The sequence below is a fragment of the Dipodomys merriami genome, unplaced genomic scaffold (genome assembly GCF_024711535.1).
Source record: "Dipodomys merriami isolate MVZ:Mamm:240054 unplaced genomic scaffold, mDipMer1.0.p SCAF_31, whole genome shotgun sequence".
In the NCBI taxonomy this organism is placed as follows: domain Eukaryota; kingdom Metazoa; phylum Chordata; class Mammalia; order Rodentia; family Heteromyidae; genus Dipodomys; species Dipodomys merriami.
This window is the reverse complement of record NW_027204604.1, coordinates 14,183,812-14,197,324: the sequence shown is the minus strand read 5'-3', so window position 1 is coordinate 14,197,324 and position 13,513 is coordinate 14,183,812. Positions and strand designations below refer to the sequence as shown.

The following is a 13,513-nucleotide window of genomic DNA, read 5'->3' as shown; positions in this document are numbered from 1 at the left end:
CCAGACACCCGGGGGGATTTTAGCTGACTGAGCAGAGAGCCCGGTCTTCTCTCCATCAGGGTGACAAGAGCCAGTTTAGGGGTGCTGACCCTTTAAGCTGCAGTAGGAAAGTTGGGCGGGGGGGGGGGGGGAAGGCAAAGCTAGCAAAGCTCTCCAGAGACAGCAGGAAGGTCTTGCTGCACACACACACACACACTTTCCCCAGGTATCCTAGACTTGCCCCCTGCCTGGCTCTGAACCCCTAAACAAGCAGCTTTGTAATAGGGTTCAAGGACAGGGGTTTACAAGGCCCTGGTAGGCTTGGTGAAAGGGGTCTGCCAACCATCTCTGCCTGACTTTTGCCCTTGATCATGTTCTTTTTGCCCCTGACCATGTGGAGTTGGGGCATGGGCAACCCATGAAATTTCCAGGGGACCTTGAAGCACTGACCCAAAATACAGGGTTCAGGGCCTTGACCTCACATTGTCCTAAGGGGATGGATGTCTTTGACCTTCCTCTTACTTCATGCCAGAGTACTTAAGGCTCAAGTGAGTTCTGAGTCATGCTCAGGGACTGGTGGGTAAACAGGACAAGGAGCCTGCTATGAGAGGACATGGGAATAGGGGCATGCTCATGGTCCCCAGGGCAGCGGAGGGACCCCAGAGAGAAGGCTGTGAGACTAAGGTCCTTACCCCCTCATCTAGCTACCAGAAACCAGGGGGAAGGAGCCAGGCCTGTTTTGAGCTGGAGGACCCTCAGCTCACCTCGGTCAGCCTGGGAGTTTCCTGAGCGGCCTGTTCTGGGTCTGCCTCCCAGGCCCTGGGAAGAAGTGCCATTCAGCTGTCCCACCCCCATCTCGGGGCATCTGGCAGGGGTTTCCCATGACCTTCAGGGAGGCGGGAGACAAGACAAAGTCAGGCCAATCCCAGAGTCCACTGGAGAGCTGTGACAGCATTTGCATCTGCTGGGGAACAGTTCATGGAGAGTGGGCCCTGGGGACGCTTGGGGCTGAGGAATGCAGAGCAGCAGGCAGCTGGCTGGCTGAGGGGGAGTGTGGAGGGCTGAGTTCCCCCCCACACCGGCTCTGTGCCCAGCCCCCACGGTAAGCCTGGGCTTACAGCACACATGCTCAGGTAGGGCCAGTCTAGCCTACAGCAAGGGCAGGCAGGCAGGCATCACCCTGGAAGGCAGGGGCAGCGAGACTATGCTCGCTCACCTTTCCACACCCCAGAACTGTGGTGATCAAAGAGGGAGCCTTGGGGCTGGGAAGGCGGCCTAGTGGTAGAGTGCTTGCCTCGTATGCTCAAAGCCCTGGATTTGGTTCCTCAGCACCACATACACAGAAAAAGCCAGAAGTGGCACTGTGGCTCAAGTGGTAGGGCGCTAGCCTTGAGCAAATGAAACTCAGGGACAGTGCCCAAATCCTGAGTTCAAGCCCTAGGACTGGCAAAAAAAAAAAAAAAAAAAAAAAAGAAAAGAAAACAAACAACAAAAAGAGGGAGCCTTGTAGAGAATAGGACACTTGGGCCAAAAGGCTGCCACCTGCACTCTGCTTCACAGCTCATTGCACTAAGCCCCACCCCTTCCCAAACTCCGCCCCTCCCAAAGCTCCACCCTTGCCCCTCCATGTAGGACAGAAAGCATGGCCCCTCTGTGGTGCCCCCTCCAGCTGTTCTAAGGGGGAGGGGCAGGAAGAGGCTGCTTTTCTCTTGAAAGCTCTCAATGTGTTGCTGTCCAGAGGGCAAAATGAAGGGCTGGGCAGCCCAAGACACCTGAGGTTTTGACCTTTGGAAGGAAACCGGCAGCAGGAGGAGTCATGGGTGCCCCAAAATGCAATTTCCTAGAGAGCCGCCAACGGGATAGATGCAGGGATCTAAGAAAGGGAGGGTGAGGGGAAGAAAGCAGCTTTCCAACCACAAGAGGACCACTGGTGACCATCAACCAACCCTTTGCCAAGTGACACCATAAGACAAAGTCCGGCAGCCTCACTCCTTGCCACACATCTGTATCACATCTATGCCACGCCCCATGCCCCTGCCACGTTCCTTTTCACGTTACAGTGTGTGGGGACAGCCTCAGAAGAACTGGGCGGGCAGCAGTGAGACTCTAGCTGCTGGATGGCAAGGCAAGTGAGTTGGGCACATGCTTGAGAGGAGAGGGCCTGAGTTCAGATCCTCCCACCCCCAGCCACCCTTCGCGTTTGCTCTCCTGCATACTAGAAGTCTCATCAGTTATGGGTGGGCCTGGGGGATAGCATGGGCACAATGCCTGGCACAGAGGAATCAGTCCATGGGTTTTGGCCACTTCCTAGATCAGTATCCTTCCCTCCATACCATGTTGTCCTGCTCTAAATAAACAAAGTGGGGCAGAGAGGAGACCATTTTACAGTTCACCACATCTTAAATGACAGGGGTGGCTCTGAAGTACACTTAATTGAGGGCTTATTTTGTTCACACATTTTATTCACACATTTTATTCATTCCTTAGGAGTCCCATCTGCCAGTTATTCCCTCCAGGAATTATTCATATGCTCTCGACTTTCTCCATTTCTACTGCTCTGTACAAATCAACCAGGGATTCCCATTCTCCAGTGTGGAGAATTGAGGTCCAGAAGGACATATAGGGAGGGAGCCCCATGACCCGTCTAGTCGATGAATTACCTTGGCTCCAGCCCTGCCCTTTGCTCCCAGAGCATCTAGAGTAAGGGTGGCAGGCAGGTGTCACCTTTGTTATTTCCCTAGCGCAGCCCCACCCACTCTCCACTTGAGGTTTTCAAAAGCTGAGGTCCAATCAAGCTAGGCCGCTGGGTAGAGGAGGGAGGCGGTTCCGGGGCTTGTGGTTACTACACTACACTTCCTTGTGGTGACATAAGCCCAGCTTCTACAGCAGGAGGCCACCAAGGTACCCAGGTTCCCACCACAGTCTGCATAAGGTCCTGGATTGGGCCTCAGTTTCCCAGATCTGTAAATCTGGATAGCATGAGACACAACTGGTATTACATAGCACTGTGTGGCTTTGGGCTCCTGAAAACACCACCACAGGCCTATGTCTACAATATCCCCACCCCCCTCCCTCCCCGCCAATTCAAAATTGACAGTCATTGACCAAGATTTCAGAGTAGCTCAGAACTAAGGAACCCCAGTGGGAGGAGGCATGGGCCGGCCTATCACTGTCTCCGGGGTCCCTGGCCCGTGCTTCCCCACCCTGTAGTTTAAGCTGATGGATGTGGACAGGCCAAGGCACCTCCTCCTCACAACAGACTACCGGAAGGAAGCTTTGAGGAGCCAGGCAGAGATAAGGGGGGAGGGGGCTAGGCAACACTAAGGGCTCCCCTTGTGTGGAGGGGGGGGGCTCAGAGCTGGGGGCTTAGAAGGGTCTTAAATAAACTCACCACATGACTTGGCTTCCTTCCCCAATTTCAGCTTTGCCAACTTGTGTTTCTTAACAGCCACCCTCTCTCCCCTGATTTGTCAGGAGGCCTGTATTTCTGCAGCTGGGGGCGGGTCACAGCTTAGCCTCTCCCCAGCAGCTTTGCTGCCCATCCTATCCCCCCACCCCAGGTAAAGGCCAGGAAGTGCACTGTCCATATCGTATAATACACGAGGATTAAAGGATAAAGGGACATAGGACAGCAAAGGCTGGCCTGGCACTCCAGGGCAAAGCTAACAAGCTTGAGTTCAGGAACGGGGGGGGGGGGGGGGGGGGACGGTTTGTGTGACTTTCTTGGGGGGAGGGGGCGCTGCCCATACCTAGTTTCTTTGTCCTAATCTCAAAATCCCAGGTCCTCCTGTGGGTTCTCAGAGTCCAGGCCTTCCCAAGAGCACTTTGTAGTTAGCCAGCTTTGATCCTTATCCTAGATTAGAGGCCAAGAGCCCAGGCCCTGGCATTTCTCTCCTAAGAGCCTGAGCCTCCCTCTCTCCCTAACAGGTATGCTAGACTCTCTGCCTGCCTGTCCAAAAAGCTGGACTCCAAGGCCCACCCCAAGGTACCCTCAAGGGAATTCAGAAAGTATTTCAGGTAAAGAATTTCCAGGATGGCTGAAAAGCAATTGCCTTGAGGTAGTGAGTGCTGGGGCTGTTCAATGCGCCACTCAACTGCAACCCCAACCTAGACTTTTCAACAGGACCCGTGATTTTTGCGGGTGGGGGAGGGAAGGAGATACCAAAGCAAGCAGGACTCCCCCTGCAGCATGTCACATCTGCTCCCCTCCCAGCCGCAGCTCTCTGATTAGAAACTGGGTTCTGTCCAGGCATTGTCTGCCTTCCACGGCCGGCTGCGCATGGAGCTCTGGCGTGTGCCAGGCTGGACTATCACACAGCAGCGCTGGAGAGCAGAGCTCAGGGGTGGAGTGGGCGAGGCTCTCACCTTCAGATGCTCAATTCCCCCCAGCCTCCAGCCATCAGCATCTCGAGACTGGAAAGATCACCACCACCACCACCACCACCACCACCACCACCACCCCCCCGCCAAAACCTGGAGGAGAAGGCAGGCACCATCCTGTCACGGTAGGAGGGGGCCTAGGGATCTTCTGGTGGTAGGAATAGACAAGTAACACCCGATTTCCTTGCTCTCTGCACAGGTAGGTGTCCATCCCCTGGGGCTCCCCAACTGGTATCTCCACATTTTATCACGCCCAATCTTGTCTGGGGACCCTGAGCAGAGGTGGCAGAGGTCCTTTGTTTGTCTCTCTCCTCCAAGATGGAGTCTAAAGGAAAGCCCCCACAGAAGGGGCACTGGGTCCCTTCTTTCCTAGCCTTGGTTTATACCCGGTGGGGGTTATCGCTTCATTTGCCTTTTATGGTACTGGCTTCTCCTCATCTGCAGTAGATGCCATATTTACATTTCTCACCCATGTACCTCTCTCTGTCTCTCACTCTCTCTCTTCCCTCCCTCCCTCCCTCGACCTCCAAGAGGTCCTGGTGCAGTGTCAGCCCCAATAGCAGCCAGGCCCCACCCCATCAGGCACCTGCCTGCCTGGCTGGCTCCTCTTTGTCTCAGGCTGTTCTGTGCCAGGAAAACTGAGCTCAAGTGATGCTGAGTGCTGCTTGAAGGGTGGGGTGGGAGCGGGGAATCCCTCAATCTCCCTCCCTCAATCCCAGAGTTGTCCTAAGCTGCATTGGCCTGTCTCTTTTGGCCATGTAGCTGGGGACAGCTGCCCCTGGGGCCAGAAATGGAGAAGCTTGTCCACTGCCATCTTTGACCCCGTATAGAAGCAACTTCCAAGGACTGCTGGAATCTAGGTCACCGTGACCGAGGAGATCTGGAGACCTGTCTCACCTAGCCCTGGAACATTCTCCTTCCCCCTTCATACAAGGCTGAGACAGATAGAGGCTCTTCTCTCTTGTCCCTCCCCCCAGTACCTCGGTGGCCAGTTCCAGGCTGATACTCTCCCAATAGCCCCCTCTCAAAGAGGAAAACCCCAACAAAAACAGAAGGGCTGGTGTGGTGTGAAGCCGCTCCACCCAGCACAAAGAACACAGATGGTTTAACTTTGCAGTGTTTCCTGCCTCTGCACCTCGGTGTGCTCCTCCCCACAGAACCCACCCTGGCTGGTCCTCTCCCTGCAGTGAAAGCCTGTCCGGGGAACCCTCCAAGAGCCATAGGGACCCCAGAAAAGGTGACCGCAGCCCTCCTCCACTTGCTCAGTGCCACCTGAGTGACAGGACATCACTGTCACACCCTCCCTCCATCTCAGAAGCAGGGTCCTCCGAGACACAGGGCTTCCTCCCCCCTCCGGCCCCCAGGAGGGCCGGCTGGACCTTTCCAGAAGCCAAGGCTTTCCAGGGAAGGCCAGGGCACCATTCCAGCCCTTCCGTGGGACCTGCAGATCTTTGTCCCCCAGAACCCGCTCTCGGGACGGTGTGCAGCCTCGGCTGGCTGAGAGCAAACGCCCAGAACTGACTGACTGGGATAGATGGGGGGGGGGGGTTCCCCTCCAGCACCCCGTGATGAGACGGCAGCCTCGTGGGGAGGCGAAGAGGAAACGCGCAGACGCTTCGGCCGGGGCCAGGGCTTGGGTGTGAAATACCGGATTTCCTTGTTTATTCGATTTTCGGATCATTAAGGGCTCCCCCAGGGACCCGAAATTACCACCCAAACAAAGCCACCTTCCAGCCGTCGGCCGGGCCAGCGCGCGCCGCCCTCCAGCCCGGCCCGGGCCGCCCCGCCTGCGGGCCCGCGGGCTCGGGTGCGAGCGGTGCCCGCGGCCCCCCGCGCCCAGCCCACCCCGCAGGACAAAGCCCGAGCGCCCTCCGCGCCCGCGCGCGCCCCCGGCGCCGCCGCCGGCCCTCACCTGACGGCCACCTTGACGCAGCAGTCCCCCTGGCCAGCCATGGCTCCCCCGGCGCTCGGGTCCGGGCGGGGATCAGGGCCGGGGGTCCGGGGGCCAGTGTCCGGGGCAGCGGCCGCGGGAGGCGGGGGCGCGGACACGGCTGGCGAAGGCTCCCGCGGAGGCTGGAGGTGACATGCTTCAGCGGCGACCAGCAGAGGGGCTCACCCGCGGCCGGCCCCTCGGGGCGGGCGGCGGCGGCGCAGAGCTCGCTGACAGCCGGCTGCGCGCCCCGCCGCTCCCACCGCGCGGCACACGCGCGCACACACCTCCCGCCCGCGCCGCCGCCGCCGCCGCCGCCTCCTCCCGCCGCCGCGCGAACAAAGGGGGCGGGGGCCGACCCGGCCCAGGCTCCGCCCCCGAGCCCCGCCGAGCCCGCGCCGGCCACGCCCCCTCTCGGAGCCGCCAATAGAAGAGCCGGACGGGCCCCTGGGGGCGGGACTTGCGCCTTTAAAGGGACCTCTTGGCTCACGTCCCGGGGAGAGCTGGGGGGCGGGCCGGATGGACGGGCGGAGGAGGGACGGGGCCGGGATGGGAGGGGGGAGTGGCACACGCGGGTCTCCAGCGGAGAAGCGGACCCCGCAGCCTCCTCGACCCTCGAAGTGGCTGGCGGGACCGCAGCCTCAGTGAGACCTCCCTTTCATCAATGGGGAAACAGACGGGCCTTCAGGGTCACACCGCGGGTGCGTGGCGGAGCCCGGTAAGCACCCTGGCCTCCGGGCAGGGCACCCGCAGCGACGCTTCGGACGCTCCCCCGCCGCCAGGAGAGCTTCCTGGTTGGAAAAGGCCCGGACAGCTTCCCTTGGTTCTGCATGTGTTCCCGTACATTCGCCAGTCTTTCTCGAAGGGGGTTCTTGCTCATGCCTCAAGTAAAATTCCCCCACCTCCGCCTTGCAGCATTTTCAAAATCCATCTTTTGGTTGATCCCTGGCCAGGTCCCTGGCCCAGACCGGCCCCCCTCCACCGCTAGACCCCAGCCCATTAACCTTTGTGACCCGCAGGGCTTGGTTCACACTCTGCTCGTTGTGGCAGCGGGGGGTGGGGGGGCAGAGGGTCAGCGTGGGAGGCCAGCGCTGCCTCGGGAAGAGGAAGGAACAAAGGGGACTCTCAACTCCTCCGGGCACCTGGGCAGAGAGGCTGGGAAGTGGGTGGGCAGGGAAGGAGGGGGCCAGCTGCTGCCTTCAGGGATGGATGGAAGGACGAGGGGGAGCCCTGGCCACTTCAATACAAGGCAGTGATGGAGGAGGAGACCATGGCTGTGAAATCACAATTCCCTTTCCAGTCCGCCTCCCCTCCCTCTGAGCCCCACTCGCCCTCCCCCCACAACTCCCAACATTGAGGCCATTCACAGCCCCCCCCCCCACCAGCTGCCCTCCCTTCCCTCTCTTCACCCAGTCCCTCTCCTGGAAAGGACCCAAGAGGAGGACCCAGCTGTACTTCCAGATGTGGGTGAAATCTCTGGGGGGAGGGGAGGAAAGAGAGTCGGACTCCAAGCCTCTTGCATCACCCCCAGATGATGAAACCTTGTCAGAGATTTTGGCAAGGGTGTGTGTGTATGGGGAGGGGGAGTATCTATGGTGCATCTGTTGGTACCATCTTCCTCCCTCTCCTCCCCACACCTCCCCCACCACCCATGACTGCTGTATTCAGGAGATCTCTGTCTGGGAGATTTTCAAGGGTGAATCCCATAGTACCTGCAGAGTGGTGTTGGGGCAGGTGGTCCTGCATCTTTGTGTGTGTGTGTGGGCACACTACAACTAGAACTTGAACTCGAGGCCTGGGCACTGTCCTTAGCCTTTTTGCTCAAGGCTGATGCTGTCCCACTTGAGCCACAGCTCCACTACCAACATCATAGTTAATTGGAAACATTACTTTATCTCTCATAATCTTGGAAACTAAACTCTATTATTTGTTTTCAGTTTTGCAGGTGGGGAAACTGAGTCTCACCCAGCATATAAGCAACAGACTCAAGATTTGAACTTGTGTGTGTGTGTGGTTTTAGACTCTCCATGTCACCTCAAACAAGAACCTGTGACAGCGCTGGGAAGGTGACTCAGTGGTAGAGTGCTTGCCTTGCATGCATCACTCCCTGGGTTCAATTTCTCAGCACCACATAAGCAGAAAAAGCTGGAAGTGGTGGCTCAAAAGGTAGAGCGCTCACCTTGAGCTGAAGAGCTGAGGGACAGCGCCCAGGCCCAGAGTTCAGGCCCCATGACTGACAAAAAACAAACAAACAAACAAAAAAAAAAACCATGAGCCTGTGACAAAGGAGCTAGCCCAGCCAAGGTTTTCCCTACAGCCATGGTCACCTCCAGGCTTAGTCCTTTCTGATAATAAAGCTGCATTTTGCAAAGCTGTTCTTCTGCCCACCCACACCTCTGGACTTCTTTGGGACCCAGTTTTAGTTTCCCGCCTGCAGGAGGTCCATTCTGACTTCTGACAGTAAGTGACCCTTTTGACTCACAGTTCTACTGCTGGGAAATGCTGCCAAAGCTACTGCCTGACCCCCCCCCCCCCGCCCCCATCCTTCTAGGCCACAGGGCGTGTAGTCAGCACAGGTCAGGAGGCACATGGGCTGCGAACTCAGGCTTCCTAGAAGTCAGGAGATCAGGATGTTGGCTACTCCAGGCACTTCAGCAGCATCCTCTTGGGTTCCAGGGAAGGCAGGGCAGCCCGGTGTTTGCCCTATCCCTGGGCTCTGCTGCCCAGAAGGGAGGAGCTAACTGGGCAGAGGCCATGAGGTGATCCAAGGTGTTGGAAAGAGGCTTAAACTGCAGCTTGGGGAGATTTGGGTTACACAGGTTAGAGGAAGCCTGGACAATCTCTGCTCTGATCATGCCTGTCCAGCTTTCACGAGCCTTCGCTTCCTCTTTTGTTTGGTGTAACACCCTCTGCCCCTTCTCAGCTACCTTTTATTTTTATTTTTTATTTATTTATTTTTTGGTCCAGTTGTGGGGCCTGAACTTTGGGACTGGGCGCTGTCCCTCAGCTCTTCAGCTCAAGGCTAGCACTCTACCACTTGAGCCACAGTGCCACTTCCGGCTTTTTTTCTTTTTGCTTATGTGGTGCTGAGGAGTCGAACCCAGGGCCTCATGCATGCAAGGCAAGAGCTCTACCACTGAGCCACCTTCCCAGCCCTCAGCTACCTTTTAATTCCCTCCTTTCCAAACAGTTAAGTTCTCAGGATCAGCCACTCTATTGTATTGATTGCAGCCCTTAACACTCTTCGCAGATGCAACACACACACACACGTTGGTCCTGAGCTCCTATAACACACGTTGGTCCTGAGCTCCTGTAGAACTTTAGCTCTAGTCTTGAGTCAAGCCCCTTCCCTGCCTCCCCCCCTACCACCTGCATCTTGGGGCCTCCATCATTTCTTTTGATAGGAACTGTGGGTGTCTGGGCATATGGGAACCTTGGGGAAGTGTGCCCCCCCCCCTCGCAGCCAGGAAGCTCCCACACTACTAAAATTCTCCAGCAGCAACTTGGGGCAGCCATCTGGTCCAGATTGCTCTCAGAAATATCCCAGTTCTCTACAGCAACCCTTTAGGAACCAATCAGAACGTGTAAGAGATGCCTGTAGGCCCTAAGAATATCTCCACAGGAGCCCTCCTCTTCCTCTTTATCTCCTTCAGGGTTAGCACTGGGCATAGACAATTTGCAAAATCTATATGAGCATCTGTCTAAAGTGGTGATGGAAGAAGATAGAGCTCCAGACCTCAGGTCCTAACCCCCAGCCCCACCCTGGCAGCTGTGCTTGGGTCCAGGGGAAACATCCCATAACCCATCCTGTGGTAGATGCTGAGCCACAGTCTCCAACGTCTGCCCTGAGCCCAGTTCTGCCTACCAGCAGGAACTCAGAACCCCAGAGAGGGTCTACCAGACTGCCAACTCAGGGGATCTGAGTTCATGCACAGGCTCAGCCTTACTTCCTTTGTTACAGAAGACCGACTCAGCCACAGAGGAAACCGGAGTTTGTTATAAATAGCAAGGAAGGAGAGAGACGGGTGTGGATTAACAACTTCCATCAGTCTTTGGTTTCAAACGATGGAGTTTAATTAATGTTCTAAGTAATTTCAAGCAAGGGACTTTTTTTGTTTTTGAGACAAAGTCTTACTATGTAGCCCAGGCTGGCCTAGAACTCCCAATCCTCCTGCCTCTGCTTCCAGAGTACAGATTACAGATCATGCCACCATGCCTGGCTCTGTGTGTGGGGGTGGGGGGGTGGGGGGGTCTAAGTGTTCTTTGACTTTTTTGCTTGAGCCTCATCTCCACTTCCACCTTTTTAATGTTCATTGGAGATTAAAAAAAAAAGTCTTACAGACTTTCCTACCTGGGCTGGCTTTGAATTTTGATCCTCAGATCTCAGCCTTCTGAGTAATTAGGATTAACAGCGTGAGCCACTGTTGCCTGGCTCATGCTAGCTTCTAAACATTGGATCTTTATTTACCCTTCTACTTTGTGATGCTTTTAAACTGTAGTAGAACCAAAGGTAGGGACAGGGAGCTTGTAAATGCCACCAAATCCTAGACTCACGATCCTCAGACCACTAGTCTAATCTTTCTTTTCAGGTGAGAAAATGGGGCCCCAAAGAGGTGAGGGACTTGTCCAAAGTTTCACAAGGTAGTGAGAGGTAGGTCTCCATCTTCCTAAGTAGGGCAGTGTCTATGACAACACAATAGGACAAGAAAAGCTAAAAAAAAAAAAAAAAATTACTATTGAGCCCTTAATAAGTCTGAAGTCTGAGCAAAAGAGCAAAACAGGCCAGAAACTGAACCATGTTCTAACTCACAGAGATCTGGGCTCAGATCCCAGCTCTGCCACTTCCTAGCTACGTAGCTCTGGATTGGTGATATCGCCATGACAAGCATGAGCATCCCCACCCCAAAACCAGGATAAGCACAGTCCCCTCATCCTGTGTGATTGCCAGGTTGCGATGGGGGATCCTAGCCCAAAATGCATGTCAGTTGCCTTCCCATTTCCCTTGGATTCTCTATCGTTTTTCTAACGGGTTCCTGTCTAACTGGGCGGGTTTGTCATAACCAAGTCTTGAGAAAGGAATAGAAGTGTTGAAGGAGGGTATGAATGAAGCTGGTTAGGGGCAGGTTGTAAAGATGAGGTCTGCCTGGCCCAAGCAGTGAGATTCAGAGGGTGAGTGGAAAGGAAAAGAAAGCCACAGGTTATTGATCCTCAGCCAACTGTTACAGTGCCCTGGGAGGCAGGGCCAGGTCAGGATGGAGCCAGTCTGGTGTGCCGAACCCCAGAACCCAGCTTTGCTAGGGCCACCTGGAAAGGGATCTTGCATTCACCCAGTGGTGACACTGGACCACAAGAGTTATATAAATTTCCTCATTTAGTCCTCACAATAATCTATGAAGTAAACCCTGTCACTGTCCCCACTCTGCAGAAGAGGAAATGAGCTCAAAGGTCACTTAGCTGCTGTGGTAGTTGTGGGCTCTGTTCACATATTTCCGGCTCTCTGGTTTCCAGCACAGGGCAGGTCTGCTTGTCCCTACTTTTCTCTGATGGCAAGTGGCCTTTAGCCAATGAGATGTGGGTAGGGCTTGGTGAGCCAGAACTGGGTGACTTTAGCCAATGAAATGTGGTGAAATTGACATGTGTCACCTCTAAGTGAAACTTAAGAGCCACCATCTCCCTTCATGTGTATGTCATTCACAGAGTGTAAGTGAAAATTGACGTTTATCATGTTATGTCAGGGAACTTAAGTGCTGCTTGTTGCCAGGCTTCCTAACAGCCATAGGAAAGGGCAGAGCCACAATCCACAGCCCTGGATTGTGAAGGTGCTAAAGGTTATAAACATTTTCCAAGGCTCTACTTGCCTGCACACAGGTAGGCACTCAGGACCTCTTCTTGGGTTCTTATCTCCTGAGCTATTTGGAACCCCTCTGGCACTTTGAACACAGGGCCTCAAGCTTGCAGTTGTTTAGAACTGGCTCACACCTCCAGTTCTGCTTTTTCACTGGTTATTTGGAGTAAGTGTCTAATGGATTTGTCTGCCTGGGCTGGCTTTGAACCCTCTCTTGAGATCTAAGCCTCCTCAGTAGCTAGGATTCCAAGCATGAGCCACTGGTGCTGATTAAGTGTGGCTTTTTAACCCTTTAGAGGCTTAAAGTCAGAGTGGCTGTGCTGATCTGCTTCTCTGAGGGTCTTGAGCTGCTCTGAGAAGTCATGGGAAATTCCAAGGCCTTCTCTGCACCTATCACCTGACCAGGAATGGTTTCCATGTTGGGTGTCAGGAACATCATCACATGAATCCCTAGCCCAGAGATTGGTGCTACTTAAACCACTTGCTCCTTTTGAGACTCAGTTTACTCTTTTGTAGTGGAGCCACTACAAAGGGTTAGAACAACTGCTCAGAGATCCCAGGGGAAGCCTATTCTGGATTGTGAGTGTGTCCACTGAGCCACATGCAAGACAACAACCACTGTTTCTGAACACTGAGGCATTGTGTTACATGCTTCAGCCCATCCCATAATGTACTGCCCTCAACAACCCTAGGAAGTAGGAATAAGTATCCCATTAAAACAAAGCAGGACAGGGCTGGGAAGGTGGCTTAGTGGGAGAGTTGCTTGTCTAGTAGCAAGCATGAAGCCCTGGGTTTGATCCCTCAGCACCGCATAAACAGAAAAGGCAAGTAGTGGTGCTGTGGCCCAAGTGGTAGAGTGCTAGCCTTGAGCAAAAGAAGCTTAGGGACAGTGTCTAGGCCCTGAGTTTAAGCCCCAGGACTGGCAAAAAAGAGGAAGGGGGGAGGAAAAGAGGGTGGGGAAAGAAAAACAAAACAGGTCAGCAAGGATTGCCCCAGGTCACACTGTTAAGTAGTGGCACCTTACAAACTCAAGCGTGCCTATGATCAGTTCTGTCCAGTGTAGACTCCCAGCGAGGGAGAAGCCTGCGTCTAGGCCTTGGCAGCTGCTGAGCTAAGAAAGTACACAGAGGACCCAGAGGAGTCATCTGCTTCATACAGAGACCTGGAGGCGAGCAACCTCAGCAGCTTTGTCCTGGCCCAAAGTAGAAATATCCCAAATACCCATCAGCAGGAGAGTGGATACTGAAACTGATACTCGTACAGTGGAACACGACTCAGCAATCAAAGGGAGTGCACTATTGATACATAGTGCAGCATGGATGAATCTCAGGGTTAGTTGTGCTGAGTGGTAAAAGCAGACCGAAAAGAGCACCTGCTGC

At 54.8% G+C, this 13,513-nt stretch overlaps 1 protein-coding gene across 5 annotated transcripts in view; it reads right to left on the bottom strand.

Annotated features, from left to right (window-relative positions):
- Kif21b (kinesin family member 21B) overlaps nucleotides 1-6,541 on the bottom strand; it is a 50,142-nt gene extending 43,601 nt beyond the window's left edge. For all 5 annotated transcript variants that reach the window (XR_011376345.1, XR_011376346.1, XM_070041855.1 and 2 more), the window contains exon 1: nucleotides 6,272-6,541. Coding sequence is in view for 3 of the 5 variants with exons in the window: in XM_070041855.1 (XP_069897956.1) it covers nucleotides 6,272-6,312 (41 nt within the window). In the remaining 2 variants the exon portion in view is untranslated. The remainder of the gene's footprint in view (nucleotides 1-6,271) is intronic.
- Nucleotides 6,542-13,513: the final 6,972 nt, after the last annotated feature.